Source organism: Acinonyx jubatus, chromosome D1 (genome assembly GCF_027475565.1).
Source record: "Acinonyx jubatus isolate Ajub_Pintada_27869175 chromosome D1, VMU_Ajub_asm_v1.0, whole genome shotgun sequence".
Classification (NCBI taxonomy): domain Eukaryota; kingdom Metazoa; phylum Chordata; class Mammalia; order Carnivora; family Felidae; genus Acinonyx; species Acinonyx jubatus.
Genome location: NC_069390.1, coordinates 42,382,190 through 42,400,801, shown reverse-complemented (window position 1 = coordinate 42,400,801; position 18,612 = coordinate 42,382,190). Strand labels below are relative to the sequence as shown.

At 36.0% G+C, this 18,612-nt stretch overlaps 1 protein-coding gene across 44 annotated transcripts in view; it reads right to left on the bottom strand.

Annotated features, from left to right (window-relative positions):
* Positions 1–18,612, bottom strand: part of SOX6 (SRY-box transcription factor 6) — a 686,841-nt gene that overhangs the window by 111,521 nt on the left and 556,708 nt on the right. For 36 of the 44 annotated variants that reach the window (XM_053203417.1, XM_053203416.1, XM_053203433.1 and 33 more), the window contains 2 exons: positions 7,748–7,827; positions 6,146–6,268 (listed from right to left, as the gene is read on the bottom strand). In XM_053203417.1, coding sequence (XP_053059392.1) covers positions 6,146–6,268; positions 7,748–7,827 — 203 coding nt within the window. The remainder of the gene's footprint in view (positions 1–6,145; positions 6,269–7,747; positions 7,828–18,612) is intronic. The other 8 variants (XM_053203448.1, XM_053203451.1, XM_027073068.2 and 5 more) reach the window with 1 other exon arrangement.

Here is an 18,612-nt window from a genome sequence, read left to right as displayed (position 1 = left end):
TTGAGTAGATTAATTAGCGAGGCTGGAGCTAAATGCATGTTGGTAGAAATCTTACATTAAGAGAGATAGAGAACTGCACTAATTTTCTAATTCCAAGGTTCTGGGCTCCTGGTAAACCATCTCTGTGAGCACACCTGAGCAGACCATCAATCACATAACTTAAACACAGTGATTAACAGGGCTTGGATGTGAGAAGAGCCATACTTTCTCAACTTTTAGGCATTACCTTAAAACCTACTGAAAGTCACATTTCTAAAAGAAAATCCAGTTTGCCCAATGTTTCAATGTGTGGGTAGGTATAAACTTACTCTGTTCAACTGAATAGAAGTTCAACTTCAAAACACTAGGAAATGTCTTCATATTTTGCACCCTTCTTTTTTTTTAAGCTTATTTATTTATTTTTGAGAAAGAGGGAGGAGGAGCAGAGAGAGAAGGATAGAGAGAATCCCAAGCAGGCTCCATGCTGTCAGCACAGAGCCCAACGTGGGGCTGGATCTCAGGAACCATGAGATCATGACCTGAGCAAAATCAAGAGTCAGACGCTTAACCAACTGAGCCACCCAGGCACCCTGCACCCTTCTTTGACCTGCCTATATTTCTTTAACCTCCATCAAGATTCACTTGATACCTGGTGTTTTTTAAGAGCATACCTAAAAATAAAAATCTGTTTATATGAAATAGGGCCTCACTAAAAACAGGGCACCTGACTGAACATATCCAAGAAAAATGTTTTCAGAGCAACTTGGGTCCCAGATAGCAACCAAAGATGATATTCATTAATTCATTCATGTCACCAAATGCTATGCCAGGCAATATTGGGGATTCAACAGTAAACAAAAGAGACCAAATCCCTGAATGCAGTGACTTACATTCTAGTAGATTGGAGCTGCCCCTCAGAAGTACTTCAGGCAGCAAAGGTGGAATAAAACTGCTTATTGGAATGTTGGAAAGTGTTTTCCTATTTTGCTGATTTTTTTTTTTTTTTGGAAATCTAATACATGACTCCTTATCCCACTTACTATTCACAACGAACCTGAAAAATGATTATTATCCCCCTTTTACAAAAAAAAAAAAAAAAGCAATTAGAGAACAGTATAGGACAACATAGCAAGTAACAGTGGAAACTCTTTCAAGATTCTGATTCCAAAGCGGAGTTCATTCCATTAGTCCACAGCTCATCTACTCCCAGTTGTAATGGTATTCCCGAGTTCCATCACACTCTTAAGTCAAAGGGGGTGAGGGCAGGCTGATTAAGGGAAAAGCAAGCATTTCCCCTCAAAGCACAACTCCATGGTTGGCATCCTCAAAACAAGCTTTGAATCAGTGCATTCCTTTTTCTCCACTGGGTAGCTAGTAATAGGTCACTCTAATCAACTCTTTATTCAACTCTCTATTAGAAGTCACAACCTCCAAAGCTTACCCAGAAAACTAACTCACCCTCTTGTTTCTCTAAAGCACTGAGGCATGTTTACAACTGCAAACAAGAAAATAGGGTATGAGCCAGAGAAGAGCATCTGAATACAATATCATAAAGATTCAGGCTGGAACTGAAATAGAATTAGAGCATTCTCAAGGTTGATGGGTACTTCTTCACGTTCCATTTGTAGCATGAAAATTGACAATATCATTTAAATAAAATATGTGTTTGCATTTACTTCTGCAAAAACTTCAATTGTTCTCCTCCATCTTTGCAAACTTGGCAAGACTTTAATAGTTTCATTTAAGAGTAACTTACGATTTATAGGTTTTCCTAGTGTTTTAAGGCTCTAATTATACTCCTTTCCTCAAATCTCCCCTAAAGTACACATAATGCTCATCAAATAAAAGTGAAGATGTACTTATATTGATATTTTGCAAATTTTCATATTTAATTCCTTTCATTTTAGGCTACTACCCATACTATCATTATAAGAATTTGTCTGTTAAAATATGTTCCAACTAAAGCTTGGTAGGCTTTGAATGCTCGATAAAAATCATTCTCTGAGGCTAATGAAGACAGAAACTCTGCCTGTAACAATATTAAGTTTGTTTTCACTGGTGATTCACAGAAGTGAGCAATCTGTCAGTAATACATTGAGTGAAATTACTTGTCTTGTAGGAATAACTGCTGACAGTCACTTTATCTCAGGGCTGACCCAAACATATCCCTGCTGACAAACAAATTACTATGTCTAACTTTGAAAAGGTAACTAGCTTGTTTTTAATTTTGATTGGTCTTTCAGAATACCCTATACATATACTCAGTCCCATCCTTCATTGTATTAAAAAAAAGCCACAAAAAGTGTTTTGGGAGGACAGGTGTGAATTAATGAGAAAGAAAAAAAAAAGGAAGGAAAGAAAAACTCCATCATTTGGCACTAAGAAAAAGAACTGTGATTGCTTCTTTCCAAGACCATTATGCAGATAAAACTGGTAAGTGCGTCTACCCAACATTAAGACTGGCAGGGCCGCCAGTGACTGACTGGGTGAGTGAACACATTACTGAGACAGTATTGTAGGAATTAATTTTCTTCAATAAAGTGATTTTTAAGGCTCATATATTTCACAATCTAAACATATGTCACTGTTTCATAAACAAAATAAATGGATTAAAATAATACATTACCAATATGCTGACATGTGGAGATATTTTAATTAGAAATTCTTAAGCTGTGTGATATTTAACTGCTGTATTTGCTAAAGAGAAGCATGCATCATTTAATAAGAAGGCATGAGACAGGTGTATCACTTTGCACGATATGGTAGGGATTGTATTTAACATAAGCTACATCTATGAAGCAACATTACTCCCAATTAAAAACAAAACAAAATAAAATTACTTTTAAGGATCTATCATATTGAAAGTAACCACATATAATTAATTGATACATTAAAACCACTTTTTCATTAAGGAAAAAAAAGAAGTAACTCAGAGCTTAGATTCTGAGATAATATTTCTTCAGAAACAATTTAACATCTTAGCTATTTAAAGGCCATATTTACATGACTGCCTCATTATACTGGTCCCCCTCCCTTAACATTCTTTTTGATGTACTTGAAGGACCAATGCTAACATAGCTGAGGAAAGCAAATGGCAACTGGTCCTGAAATTTATACGGGTAGAGAATTGGAATAAGTAGCAATATAATATATTGTTTACTGTAGCAAGTGCCCTCTGTTCTCTAAAGGTCAAAAGCACTGTAACCTTAGAGTTACAGTTTCTGATTGTTCCCAGGGTTAAATACATTATCAAAATTAATGGTTCAAGCCCCTCAACCTTCAGATATATGAGTATTCATGCCTCCATCTGCTGAACTGTTCAACTAAAAATAGCATTCTTCGGCCTTCTCTCTCCTAATATTGTGCCCCTGAGGCAGAGAAAACCATGCCTTACATCAGCACAGAGGACCAAAAAAAAAAAAAAAAAAAAAAAAGAAAGAAAAAGAAAAGAAAGGAAAAAAAAAGAAAAGTCTTTCCTGTATCTTCCTTATTTTAAAGAAAGAAAGAAAACTGTAATATGCTAATGTAAGGAGGGTCTTTCCACTTTAAATACCTTTTTTATACGTGATAAGAAAATTTCAGGCTTTCCGTCTAGAACTATAAATGCTGTTAAAATTTATCCAGGCTCATTAATGTTAAAAGTGACAACCTTCGAAGAACAAATTAGCTGTGACATCAGGTCGAGAGGACCAGTTCTGAGCAATGCAGCCAGATGTATACAAAAGTGGTGAGGTAGGGTGATGGTGGCATGCATATGTTATGGGCTTTTCTTCCTAAGAATCTCTGTTTAGAAATAAAACCAGTTAACATAATTGTAATGTTTCCTTAGTATCAACAGTCTATCATAACCGTGATTGGTAACAGGGTTGTAACATTTTTGCTTGTCAAAGGAAGGGAGAATTAGAAAAGAAAGCAGACTTCAAAATCAATAAAGCAGATACTGTTAAATATTCTCTCTACTTTTGCTTAATATTTAAAATGTTAAATGTCTGGAGTAGCTTAGATATGTGTGTCTACTGTGCTTTTTGTGGGTGTCCCAATAAACATGTGATACTCATACCAGACAAATTTGGGAAACTTGCCTTTTAAACAAGGTCAGCCTTTTCTCACCAGTGTACCATATAAGCAAACAGAGCAGGAGTTTCCTGACATGCAGGGGGGCAGGGGGGAAGGTGCAAAAAATGAAAGCAAAGAAACAGAGTGAGAATAATAAAAAAAATCCAGAAAACTTTCAAATGGGCAAAGTTGGCAAAGTCTGAGGAGATCCTGCACGAAGGGGCTCTATTTATCCTAATGAAAGTGACAGGCATATGGCAGAGGTTGTGCTTCTAGATCAGCGTTGCTACAGAACTACATAGATCTGGCACTCATATACATGACATCATAATTTCCAGAAACCCAACAGAAGCCAGATTTGACAGCACCGGGGGTCGGTGATGGTGTCAGGGAGAGAAGTCAATCTAAGTGAAAAATTAGCAAAAGAAGTGATTGGGTAGCAAACTGCTACCAGAAAAAGGTTGCTGGGCTAGATCTCAACACCTCAAGCGAAAATAAAAGTCAAAGGGAGGAAGTCTTGAATTTGAGCCAGGACCACCTGCTTTCACATTCATCCAAGCACTTAAACATTTAACAAACTATCTGTCCTGAGTGGGTAAGCTTGTTAACTGTCATCACACAGAAAGTCTTGTCCCTAATATGCAGTTATCTCTCCATTTTAGCAATCCCACGCCTGGTAGATCTTCAGAATGTCCAGAAATACAGCCCCTTCTCTATAGCCAAAAGAAAGCCTTACAGAAGAAATCCCTTCTTACTCTATAGAAGATAGCAGATACTTTGACAGTATATGCCTGGTCATGTCTGGGTGGGAACCCCCCCATATACTTCTTATATCAAAGTGAAAGGGAAAGAGGAAGGCAGGCCACAAACTTGGGAACTCTTCCTCAGGCTACTTCCAAGGTGGCTTTTGATCTTGTCCTCTTTTTTCTTCTTAGGAGTGAGCCTTCTCTATTATTTTTCAAAAATACAGATTCATAAGCAGCAGAGAAGATAATGCCAAAGGGATACTCTATTTATTATATAGTATTTGATACATATAGACTGCCAGAGCCAATAGGACTTGCATTTATACGTCACTTTGCTAGATGTAATTTTTTTCTTTTCTTTTCTTTTTTTTGAGTTGAGTTTCCCATCCTAGGTTAGAATATAAAATTTAGTATTAGATCTAACCTAGTAAGTTATAGTGTGTTTCAGTCTGAGTAGCCTGTCTCAATTTGTATGTGTGTGTATGTGTGTGTGTATGTATGTGTGTATGTGCGCGTGTGTGTGCGTTTGCATGTATGTATGTGTGTGTGTGTGTTTGTGTGTGTGTGTGATTCAAACAGATAACTGGCAACCCTTCAGTAGCTGATAATCCTGGAGAGGAACTCCAGTGATATAAGAAATCAAGCATGAAATTATAAAGAAGGACTAGACACCTATCGCAGAAAAGGGTTTGGTTTTCAAAATAGCCATAAAAACCATCTTCTCCAGGTGGTAAGAATATCCCACAAAAACAACCAAGAGCTTTATTGGAAGTTAAATATGAAAGGGACACAACAGAAGTCAATGGGGCAAAAAGCAACCAGTCAGGCCCAGACACCCAGCCCTACCTCAGCCAGAGAAAACAAAATTTGGAAACTTGAATTAGACAGAGTCAGAAATCCTAGGTACTAACTCTAACTCCGGGAATATTGTGCAGCCTTGGTCTCTCTGAGCCTCTGTTGTTTTGTCTATACAAGCAGAATTATATTTTATAAACTTTGCAGCATGTTATATGGTCAGATGAGATTTTTTAAATGTTTAAGTATTTTTAAACTCTATACTACACTACACTTAAAAGGAACAAAAAAGTAAGGGAAAGGACAGTGGTTTTGAAGGCACTTGTAAAGAATTTGCCTAAATATATAGCAATAAACAACCTAGGTCATTAGGGGCATTGGTCTGGGCCTTGCCTTTTTCTTTGAAAGAAAAGGAGCAAAAATGAGCCTCCTCAGGAATAAGAAAAAGGGAAAGGTCACATTTCAGTGTTTAGGTTGAGTGTTTGCCACTTAAAAAAAGAAAAATGCCTAGAATATGACTGAACAATCCAGTCCCCCACCCAATGAAGCACCAATGGAAGCATTCATACCTCAATCTGTTTGTGGTTGTAAGAGTGGCCACCACCATGTTCAAAGGTGTCCAAACTCCTGCCAAAACGGTCACTTAGGCCCTTTAGCCTTGGGTTAATTTGTGGGTGGGAGACATGACCCTTCTGTTTAGTAGCATATTCAGAAAAAAAAAAAAAAAAGACAAAACATACTGTCAGAACTCATGAAACAGAACACATATTTCTAAATCCAGGGTACTGACCACACCAAAGAATAGAAAGTAGAAGGCTTAGGACCCAGACACTCTCTTTCATAGGAACTTTGTTATAGGACCAAGCAATGGTACTGGTTTCATACTTCTGCCTCTGACTCAAGAAGACATTCTATAGCATAGCTATGGGAAAAGGAGAAACAGATTAGGTTTATTACAAGTGAGGTTTCCATTTAGGTTTTTCTAACTGCAGTTCCAGTGTTAGCAGTGGGGAAGGTAAAGTTTTGGAAGAGAGGTGGGTTGCTGATACTGTTAGGCAAAATTCCTAGCTCTGGTAGGCTGTCCATAATAGGTAACATCAGCAAGGCTTACAGGATGAGGCTTATGACAAAAACTCAGACGACTGCAAAAATTATTTATTTGCAGACCTAATTTAAAATGCTCACAATGATGTTTTCTCATGGTAAATATTTGCGCATCTCTTATATCCAAGCCATATAGGGAATAGCAAAGAAGAAAAAAAAAATGCCTAGCCAGATGCTATTCCTGGTAAGAAAATTCAAAAATAATCAGAGTAAATTAAAAGAATAAAAGACTATCTTTAAACTTTCCACTGTACTGAAATTCAAGTTCTTCACTATCATGTATTTTCTAAATGTTCAAATACTGAAAGTTTAACCATTATTTCAATGATATCATTGTTTGTTTTTGTTAAAATATGTATTCATATTTAAAGTCAACGTCCCATTAAAACGGCAGTGTTAGAAGGATGTAAAGATCACCTGGTCCTGTTGTAAACCCCTCACTTTACTGTGAAGAAGATAAAGTACAAATGTTTTTTTATCCACCTTCCAAAACACTTTCTTCACAAGCTTGGCATATAAGTAAAGAACCCTAATCCAGAACTTGGTCAGATACCATGCCCAGACTTTCAACTTGGCATGAAGATAAAAATGAGAATGAGAGTACACATTTCTAGAGCAGTGTGTTTACATATTACCAAATAGTTAAGGTAATTTGATAATAACTCCCTATTCTGTAAGCTACAAGAAGTAAAATACCCAACATTGTTTTCTGCTTTGACGTTTATGTGTAAAAGATAGTCAGGACATAAATGGAGACATGGATGGAAAATTGATAAGGAAAAAGCTGACATATCCAATAGCAACCAGCAATAAAAATTTGTAAAACCATTAACTCACTTGATAGAAAATACATAGTACTAAGTCATAATATCATTTTTCCTTTCAAAATACTGAAATTGGCAGTTTCCTCTCCTATTTTCAGTACAGTGAGTACACAAGGTGTTAATCCTTCTAGGCTATGCTTAAAAATTTTTTAACACTCAGGCCATTATTTAGCATACAGCTGGTTAGCAGTTTTCCACTAAGGAACTGGCTTGTATCCCACAGTTTTTTCTTCTGTCACTTACCTGGAGCTGTAAAGGGCTGAGTCCAGAAGTAGCAGCAGCTGCCATTGTTGATGAAATGAACTGTACAGGGTAGTTATCACCTGTCGGAAAGAACAATGCATACAGGTTTAGACAATGCACAGGGAATAGCAGCAGACAAGTACAAACATGGTTCTTGGATTGCCTGAGCTTTACAACATTGCTCTAAGCCCAAACATCTGCAGAAACAAAAGGCTTAGTTGGGCATAGACTTGCAGTGTTGCCTTGGAACTTTTTGTTAACAGATAGCTGGTAGGCAAACTGGCAAAACATGAATGTGATGTTAAAAAAATTAAGTGTGCAATTCAAGCATGTTCACTCCATTACAAATCTTGTAATACATCATTTTTTTAAGAGTAAAAAAATATCTTAAAGCCAGGCTGACAGTTCACTGAGAAAGTATTAAGGTTTTTATGTTAGAACAACAAAAAGTTTTGGCTTGGTAGACAAGGCAGAGTATTAGAGTCCAAAAAAGATTATGAGCTATTGACTGTCCATAGCCCCAAATTTTATCTTATAAAAAATAAAGAAAAAAAATTTTAAAGATGCAACTTCTTTCGTTTGATGGGGTGAGTAGGAAGCTAATCTTATCTGCCAACATTCTATGAAGTGCCTGGTATCGCAAAGAGAGTGGAAACCATATTCTACATGGGATATTTGTACTAAAGGTCTGGTAGAGATTGAACACGGTCCAGCTGAGATCAAGGCTACATCTTAATGTCTTACTCCATACCACTCCTGAGAAGGGCAATAAAATACTTTCTGTGACCTGAGAACACAGACTGTGTGCAGTGACGTGAAGAACCAAGAGAAAGTAATGAAGAATGTATTGTGATAGTGGTAACTGAAGTCAAAATTAATACTTGTGGATAAATTACACAATATCAGTGATTTAATGGAGTATCACTTTGGCTGCAGCTACTTATTTAAAGTCAGTGTTATGTACTATCTCTAGGCTATATTTTAATAGGCTGTTCCTCCACACATTTTTGACATTTGTAATAACCATGCTGTTTTGCATGAACTTTTCCACACCGAAAGCTGAATGTAATAATGAAGAGAGAGTGTAGAAAGAATCACAGTAATAAAGGTAGTCAATTGGAAAGCAATAAAATCTCTTTTTTCTGCATGGACACTGATACCTGGAGCCTTCCTGGCGCTCCTGGTTCCCTGGAACTCATCCTGCTTGCCACATGAAGTGCTACTCAGCTGGCCCAATGTAAATGTTAAGTTGCTTTCACTTTTAACAAATTGTGAGCTTCTAATCTACACAGTCTCTTTGCATCATATCCATAATACCTCATCAGACCATTGAGCACAGTGTGTGCTTGTACACAGTCCAGTAACAATTGGCTTCTGATTGCATATGGAGCACTGCTACAATGCATTCACTCACACTATATTGTGCTGGTCTCCTATGGAGTAATGTTCAGAATATCTGATCTTGTTTTTCCCCTTCCATGAGGCTGATTTTGGTCTGCAGGGCTACATGAGCTTTTTAAAAAGGATAACTAGGCCAAATTATTTTTTATAGTAAATGACTGTCGCTTTATGCTTAAATAATTCTGCTGATCTTCTTGATATTTAAACTAAATTATCTGAAGAAAGAATGTCCTAATTTAAGTCAAATAGTATTTCTTTGGTTGATATCTTATCAGGTTCAAAAAAAATCACAAAACGATACTGAATTAATGATGCTTCAAAAATAGGAGAAAAAAAATCGCCATTCCAACCATCAACATGGACTGCCTCCCGGAACATTTTAGAGCTGTTCTTTCTTTAAATATCATGCATTATTCATACTAACTCTAAACCACAACCCCCCTCCCTGTAAGTTTAATACCAGTTGCTTTATTTGTACTAAAACATTTTTCATGTCAAACATATTTAAAAAAATCAAACTCTAAAAGAATTCCCTGGGGCACTCCTTTTTTCATAGCTGTCATGCTTCTATGCTATGAAATAGCTGATTTTTTTTTATAGTTTTTGGCTTGCCAGTTAATTTATTACTATCTCTACCACACCCTGTAGTACTCTCCAGCTCACCTGCTGGCTACAAACAGCTTTCTTTCCACTGCTGACAAGCATATTTTAAAAATGTTCTTAACCTTTCTGCCGGTTTGAATCTGTATATCTGAATATAATCTTTGGAAAGCTATTTCTCCAGAACACATCACTGTATCAATACTAAAAGTAAAAATGAATACATTAGAGCAACAGAGCACATTACAGAGAATGATTAGAAGAAAGAGAAAAAGGGAAAGGCAGGAGAGGGAGAAGATAAGGGGGAGGAAGAGAAGGGGGTTAAAAGTAGCAGAGGAAAAATGTTAAGAGGGAGAGGGATTTAGGGTGTTGCAAAGTTTAATTTTTTAATAACAAAGTTATGTGCTTCACCCCCACCCCTTTAATTTTCTCTTTGTAAGAGTCGGTCAAGTAAAAGTTCTCAGTGGCTGACTTGGCAAGGAATCAGTCAACATGTTGTAGCAATTTTTTTCAAATTTGTCTCTGGATTTGAAATGCTTGCGTGAGGATCCATTCTTTTTAAATTTGTACAAAGGAAGATGAAGCCTGTTGGAACAGGTTGGCTTTAGGTACTACTGTAATCTGGCCCTTGCTACCTCCAGCATAAAAAAGACAACCTCTAAGAGCCAATCTGGCAAATCATGCCCATTCTGTAAATTCATCTTTCCAGCCTTCTAGAATTTGCAACTGACGATTTTCATCTGAAGATTACAGAACAAATAAAACCTATGGAAAATGTGCCTGACATTAGTTTCACTTATCACAATAGGCAACATTCCTTCAGAACCAAACCAGCTCTACAGCAAGAGTCCACGAATGAGAGAAAGTACATTTTTTAAAAAAAAATCAAGGAAAGTGAAATGTAGCCAAAACTTACTAAAACTTAAACACAGGAGAAGGCAGAACTTATACTAAGAACCTAGGACCCATTAGACTCATGCTATCTCCTGCAAGAATATTCCTAGTTTCTGTAATTCAAATACAGATTTCACTTTTATGAAAGAGTCAAAACTCTCATGGGTAAAATCCTGTCCATTTACTTTGATTCTTCAGAACGACAAGGTCTCCTGGGATATTAACTTCAGAATTAATCTACTGAAGAAATCACTTGGAGAGGTTGGAAGGAGTCGAGAGGAAAAAATACATAACCTAGAAGACAAGATTCAAGGACTCTTCAGTAATTGGCTCAAAGTCTCAAACTTCATTTTCCACCCTCCGATACAGAAGAAAAATACACCACACACCCCTAACTATCTTAAAGATTATTGTGTGGTGGTATCATAGGATAATGGTAAATTATTTGAGTTTCCAAACAACTGATAGGTAGATCCCACTTTTACAAGTTATCCTCATTCTTGCTACAATAGGGAAATATTTCAATCACAACCACCAGTCCAGATTTGGACACGCCACTTTGCATCTTTACTGGATGTCCATATTCAGAATAGCGAAATATTACAACTCCTCTATATTCTGAAAGAATTTCATCATCAATCTGCATTTATCTCTGTGAGGCATCATACTGCAGGAAAAATTAGCAGGTAATGAATGACACAGTTAGAAATCCTAAAAATAAAATGGCACCATCAATTTGTTCTGGACAAAAATTTAAAAAAAAATGGTATGGGTAACAGTATCTATTGTGGAGATCACCATGCTCTTATTGGTCTTGCTAAATTTCTCTATTCACCAAACAATAGATCAATAATGAGAAAAGTCTTGATCCCAGGGCATTTTCTAAGAACATGTGAATTGTTTTTCATACCTTTAAAGAAGATAAGAATTAAGAATCAATCTTAATTTCTTGACTTATTTTATTGATACATCCAGACTACTGACCAATTATATGAAAATCCATGGAATTTGTCACAATAGCAATTAAATAAGTGAATGCGGATAAACTGATATAAATCCATCTGTTACAAGAAATCAACTTAAAATATCAACTCAAAGTTCATGCCTTAAAATAGTTCACCAACGATACAGCCTCTGTATATAACGGAGGCATAGTTAAAATAATCTTGATCTCCAAAAACTAGGTTAGTTTACGTGGATGTGCATATTTTTTCCTTGGACCTCAACACTCTTACTTAAAAATGAAATTACAAGGGCTCCTGGATAGCTCAGTTGGTTAAGCATCCCACTCCCGATTTTGGCTCAGGTTATGATCTCACACTCATGCAATAGAACCCTGTCTTGGACTCTGCACAAAGCATGGAATATGCTTAAGATTCTCTCTCTCCCTCTGCCCCTCTTCCCTGCCCATGCATGCGCTCTCTCTCTCTCTCTCTCTCTCTCTCTCTCTCAATAAATAAATAAATAAATAAATAAATAAATAAATAAATAAAAATGAAATTACGGGGTGTCTAGGTGGCTCATTGGGTTAGGCATCCAACTCTTGATTTAGGCTTAGGTCATGTTCTCACAGTTCTTGATATCTAGTTTCCCCTACCACCCTCAGCCATCAGGCTTCAAGAGCTGGGAGTCTGCTTGGGATTCTCTCTCTCCTTGTCTCTCTGCCCCTCCCCCATTCACGCTGATGAATGCATACTCTTGGAAATAAATAAATACATAGATACATAGATACATGCATAAATAAATAAATACATAAATAAATAAATAAATTACTAATCTGAAGAACCTTGGATACTGCCTTGATTTCAAGTAGATAAATTTAATTAATCAAGTATTCCAGCAATAGTGGTTATATACCTCAGCTTTACGTATTCTGGAAGACGTGGAAACACCTAGTAATACAAAATGTCACTTGGATAAATTCATGCATATAAGTCACATATTTTCCACATCAAATAAAGAGTTTGACTTTTCTTAATATCATATCCATTTAAACCATGTCTGCGAGGGTATAAAATATCAAATCAGAGAACTTCAGTCTGAATTCTATCTTCACTAATTTCTAGACGGGAAAGCTTAGAAAAGTTAATCAACTTATTTGACTATTAGTATTTTTTTTCTTCAAAAAAAATAGTTATAATGCTACCTACATCTTAGAGTTGTTAAGAAAATTAAATGAGAATACATACATTCATATACACATATACACGCATATACATGTATACTCCCACATATATATACAAATAAATGGTATTCAGTAAATGCTAACTGAAACAAAGGAATTAATAAGAAGCACTGGGTAACAATTTTATACTGAAATATTACACAATCTAGAAGAGGTGGACAAATTTCTTGAAACACACATATTACCTAAATTGACTCAAGAAGAAATAGAAAATTTCAACAGACCAATAACAAGTAAAGAGATTGAGTCAGTAAACAAAACTTCTCAACAAAGAGAAGTCCTGGACCAGATAGCTGTACTAGTAAATTCTCCAACATTTGAGAAAAATTAACATGAATCCTTCCCAAAACCTTTAAAAAAATTGAAGAAAAGGAAACACTTCCTACCTATATGATAATGAGGCCAATATTACCTTGATACCAAATCCAGGTAAGACACCACAGAAAAGAAAATTACAGACTAATATCTTTTACACATATAGATATAAAATTCTCAACAAAACATTAGCATATTGAATCCAACAGCACATTAAAAGGATTATTCACCATGACAAAGCAGGATTTATCCCAGGAATGCAAAAGTGGTTCAACACACAAAAAAATCAATGTAATACATCACATTAATAGAACAAAGGGGAAGAAATTCACATGATTATCTCAATCGATGCAGAAAAGGCATTTGACAAAATCCAACACCCTTTCAGGATAAAAACTCTTAGAAATTTAGGAGTAGAGGGCAAGTTCCTCAACATGATAAAGGATATTTATGAAAAATCCACAGCTAACATCATACTCAATGGCAAAAGACTGAAAAGCTTTCCCTCTAAGATCAGGAACGAGATAATGATGCCTGCTTTCATGGCTATACAGCATTATACTGGAAGTTCAACCCAGCACTATTAGACAAGCAAAAGGTGGGGGGCTCGGGGGGAGAGGTGAGGGAAAAGAGGGAGGACAAAAGGCATCAAAATTGGTAGGGAAGAGGTAAAACTATCTCTATTTGCATATGACATGATCCTACATATGGAAAACTCTAAAGAATCCACAAGAAAGCTATTGGAGCTAATAAGCAAATTTAGCAAAAGTTGCAATCTTGTGAGATTAACACACACAAATCACTTGTCTGTCTATATACCAGCAATAAGCAATCCAAAAGAAAATTAAGAAACCATTTCTATTTATAATAGCATCTAAAATAATTAAATACTTAGGAATAAATCTAACAAAGGACATGAAAGTCTTGTACACTGAAAGCTATAAAACATTGCTGAGAAAATTTTTAAAAGACTTATATAAATGGAAATGTTCATCAATAGGAAGACTTAACATTGTTAAGATATCAATACTATCCAAAGCAATCAACAGATGCAGTGAAATATCTATCAAAATTCCAAAACTCTTTATCACAGAAATGGAAAAGCCAATCCTCAAACTTATACAGAATTGTAAGGGCTCCCAATAGCCAAAACAATCTTGAAAAGGAATAAAGTTGGAAGACTCATGATTCCTGATTTCAAAATTCGCTACAAAGGTACAGTAATTAAAACAGTATGGTACTGGCATAAGAACAGATATACAGACCAATTAAACAGATTAGAGGGCCCTGAAATATACATGGTGTATTGATTTTTGACAAGAGTGCCAAGGATATTCAATGAGGAAAGAACATCTTTTCAACAAATAGTGCTGGGAAAACTGGCTCTTTGCAATATGGATGAACCTTAAACACATTATGTTTAGTGAAATAAGCCAGACATAGAAGAACAAATATTGTCTGGTTTCAACTTACATGAAGTATCTAGAATAGGCAAATTCATTGAGAAAGATAGTAAAATAGAGGTTACGAGGGGAATAGGGGGAGTTATTGTTTAATGGACACAAAGTTTTCGTTGCAGATGATTAAAAGTTTTGGGTAGAGATAGTGGTGATGGTTATACAACATTGCAGATATATTAATGTCATTGAGTTGCATATTTATAAATGGTTAAAATATTAAATATTATGTATATTTCACCATAATTTTTTCTAAAAGCAGCATTAGGTATACTTGTAAAATTATTTTTGGTCACCAGGCAGAGGGATACTTTTGGACACTTCTAATGGATAAGGATGTAGTTTAGTGTTGTTAAATTTACTTAGATTTTACCCCCAAACCTAGTGCTTTAGAGTTTCCAAAGAACTTTCATACATTTTAACAAATTTAATCTTCACACCCACACTGAGCAGTGGACAAATTTTTTAGATGAGAAAAATGTGAGGCTCAGCAAGGTTAAATGACTTGTTCAAGTAATAATTAAATAAAATAATCTGTGTAAAATACTTAGCACAGTGTTTGGCATAAAGTAAGTATTCAGGAGGCTTTAGCTACTATATTATAACTAAAAAGTGGGTGCTGAAGGCAGGAACAGGCAGAGATTCTACTCCCAGAATCTCCTAGAAAGCCAAGGATGGCTGCTCTAGCAGCAATTATTTTAAAAATCCCAACTGCACAAAGTCCATGGGTCACCTGCACCATCCCTGGTGCATGAAGGAGGATATCCATTATTTTTATATTGCAGGCAATTCAATCCTGTCTGACATACACCTCACCAGCTATGAAAGGGGCTCAATCTTTCAATTTTCTCAAATATAGGTACTTAAATGCATTTATCTTGCCCTGGAATGCTGCATCTCTCAGTTTCATAATGTGAAAGAGCAAAACAACCAAAATTCTGTGGTGTATGATCTGGGCCCTGATGAATTCCTTTCTAGAATGACGTCTCTAATTAGAGAACCAATAAAAAAATTAATTAAAGGTTAAAACTCAATAAAGCTATGTCTACAGATATTAATCTGATAGATATTTCCCTGAGACTGCACAATCCCTGTAGGCCACAAGCCTCCTTAGCAACCTACTGAAGTGGGAGAGTTTGTTTGGTGTTTATTGCATACAGAGACCCTGATATGCCCAGAGCGATGGGTCAAATTATCTGAAGGCAAGAAGGTCCATAGCCCTAAGTGTATTTGTTTAGACTGTCCTGATAATGGATTCAGAAACAGTCAACTTTGACAGTGAACATCACCCTAAGGTAGCCCGTGCTCTCTGGAAATCAAGACAATTGTTCAAACAACTGAAGGCACAAACACTAAGGAATTGTCTCAGGTTATGGGAAGGCGGAAAAGGTGCAAAAACAGAACAATGTATTTTGTGATTTATAAGACCAAGATAGTGATCATTCATCTTGTTGCTTAGGGGATCAAAATATAAAGTTATGCCACCATTTCAAGGCTTTTATATGTGACAGAGCTACTCTTTTCTAAAAAGTTGGTCATTGGGGTATCTGGGTGGCCCAGTTGGTTAAACATCTGACTCTCAATTTCAGCTCAGGTCATGAGCTCATGGATTGTGAGTTCAAGCCCCACATCGGTCCCTGCACTGACAGTGTGGAGGCTACTTGGGATTCTCTCTCTCTCTCCCCCTACTCTCTCTGCCTCACTCTGGCTTGCTCTCTCTCTCAAAATAAATAAATAAACTAAAAAAATTAATCATTATTTCACATGTATTTCAAATGAAACTCTCTTAGCTCAGTTTGGGGCAAAGAGTTTTCCTAATCCAGACTCCAGTCTAACATGCTTCCTCTACTCCTCCAATTGATGTGAATGACAAAAACACTGTAGAGATGAAGTCTCCTGAGTACATAATTTCTCTACTAATCACATAAAAACATATAGTTTTAATCCTTTTAATGATAACTTGTATATGCAATAAAACCTAGATCAGCAAAAATATTAAAGAATTTAGAGTTCTGGTTAATAAAATTTTCTTAGGGGTCACCAGAAAATACCTTATTTTATCAGCCTTGCTTGTGATTAAAAATTGCCCTATGAGTCCAAACCCACTGTCCTGCCTTAACCAACATTTTTACCCACCACAATCAAACACAATTCTGCTACCCCTGATCACTACTATATGCTGCACATATGTTGTTTGATGGAGATGACTCACTCCCGTAAAATACTCTCCCAATCTCCATATTCTTCTTTTATTTATTTGTTTATTTGTTTATCATTATTATTATTCATTTTAGAGAGAGCATGAGCATGGGAGAGGGCTAAGGAAAAGAGAGAGAGAGAATCTTAAGCATGCTCCACACTCAGCATGGAGCCTGATGTGGAGCTTGGTCCCACGACCTTAGGATCAAGACCGGAGCTGAAATCAAGAGTCAGATGCTCAACCAACTGAGCCACCCAGGCGACGCATCAATCTCCATATTCTTCTTACTCTCTACAATCTCACTGATGCTGTGTGAGAAGAATTTTTAAAAAGTGGTCCAAATTCATTAACTATGTAACAATATATTCCCCCATGAAAAACAGCATTATTGTTTTTAGCAAAATTAGGTAAGTAACATGTCAACTATGCTGATGTTATGTCTAGTAGAAAATAAGGCTCATACCCAATTTTTAAACGTGAAGAATTTTAAATGTAGAAACACTGAAATTAAACAGAGGGTTTGCACAGATCATTAAAAAGGTTTCTAAGACTGGAATAGGAATGACTACCCAGATTCAGGGTAAACCAGTAAATTTAGCTCACATCAATGTTCCAAGGGAAGTCAAGGGGAAAAATATTTCAGAACTACTTAGAGACATCAGGGAAGGATTGAACCACTGACAGAAAAATATTTTCTGACAAAATATACTCCTGTCCTTAATATGGATATCAATTTCATAGGGAATAAAATTTGCTCTAAAAATCCTGCTGTAGAAAAATCAAATTTTGACAATTTGAACAATAGAATTTTCTTTCATTCAGGTATCCCAAAATCTCTGGTAATACCAGGTGTGGCTAATTTGTACCTGAGGCACTTTCAAAGTCAGTCCTTAAGTGAAGCAAATCCTTAACATCTCTGTTCCTTGAAAGATAGGAGTTTTGACAGACATCCTACCTTTCCTCACAAGGAAGATGGTAATCTACCAAATGCAAAAGAGTAATCGATAGCAATAAACAACTAAAATAGATGTGAAACCTCACTAGATTTGTTTTTTACGCTATGTAGTAAGCTTCCTTACTGAGGATTTTAGTAAAGTGATTTATATTTTATTATTACTTTAAGCACATTAAAATGCCTTTGTTCACTTTATACACCCCATACACAAAGAAGCCGCTGCGCTCAGATTTGTTGCACTCAGATTTGGTGGTTAATATAATCAGGTTAATATGTTAAAAAGAACTTGACACGGAAATTATTAATGAGTAGAACAAGGTCACTACTTCTGAGCTGAGGTCACTTACAAAGAATGCACAAATGAAATTAAGGTTGACTTTATTTACTTGACTATCTTCTTACATTGGATTCCTTTGGCAACATATCTTTAAACATTTAAAGCCCTGTTTACAAGGAGGCTCTGAAAGAAGCTTCAAACCATTATGTCCCTAATTGAATTCCCCAGGAGTCCAGTAAACTCAGAGGAATAAAGAAAAATCATAACATTTGCTAAATCATCTCAAAACATATTTCACTGCAAGGTTATGTGACCTGTTTTGAGGTTTAAAGATGAATGAGAAAATACTACTGAATGCTTCATTATTTCAACTAAAATCAAAAAGGAATCTTACCTATTAGTGGTGAGCTAATTAAATCTGCCCAGTTTTAACTTTTCTTCCAGGAGAAATCAGACAACAAACAACAATAGCATTTTATAGTGTATGTGACCACTCTCCCAGAGCATAAAAGCTCTTGAGGAGGAGGAAAGTGTCTTTAACCAAAGACAATTATTCACAGTAAAGGTATGAGAGCGAGCTA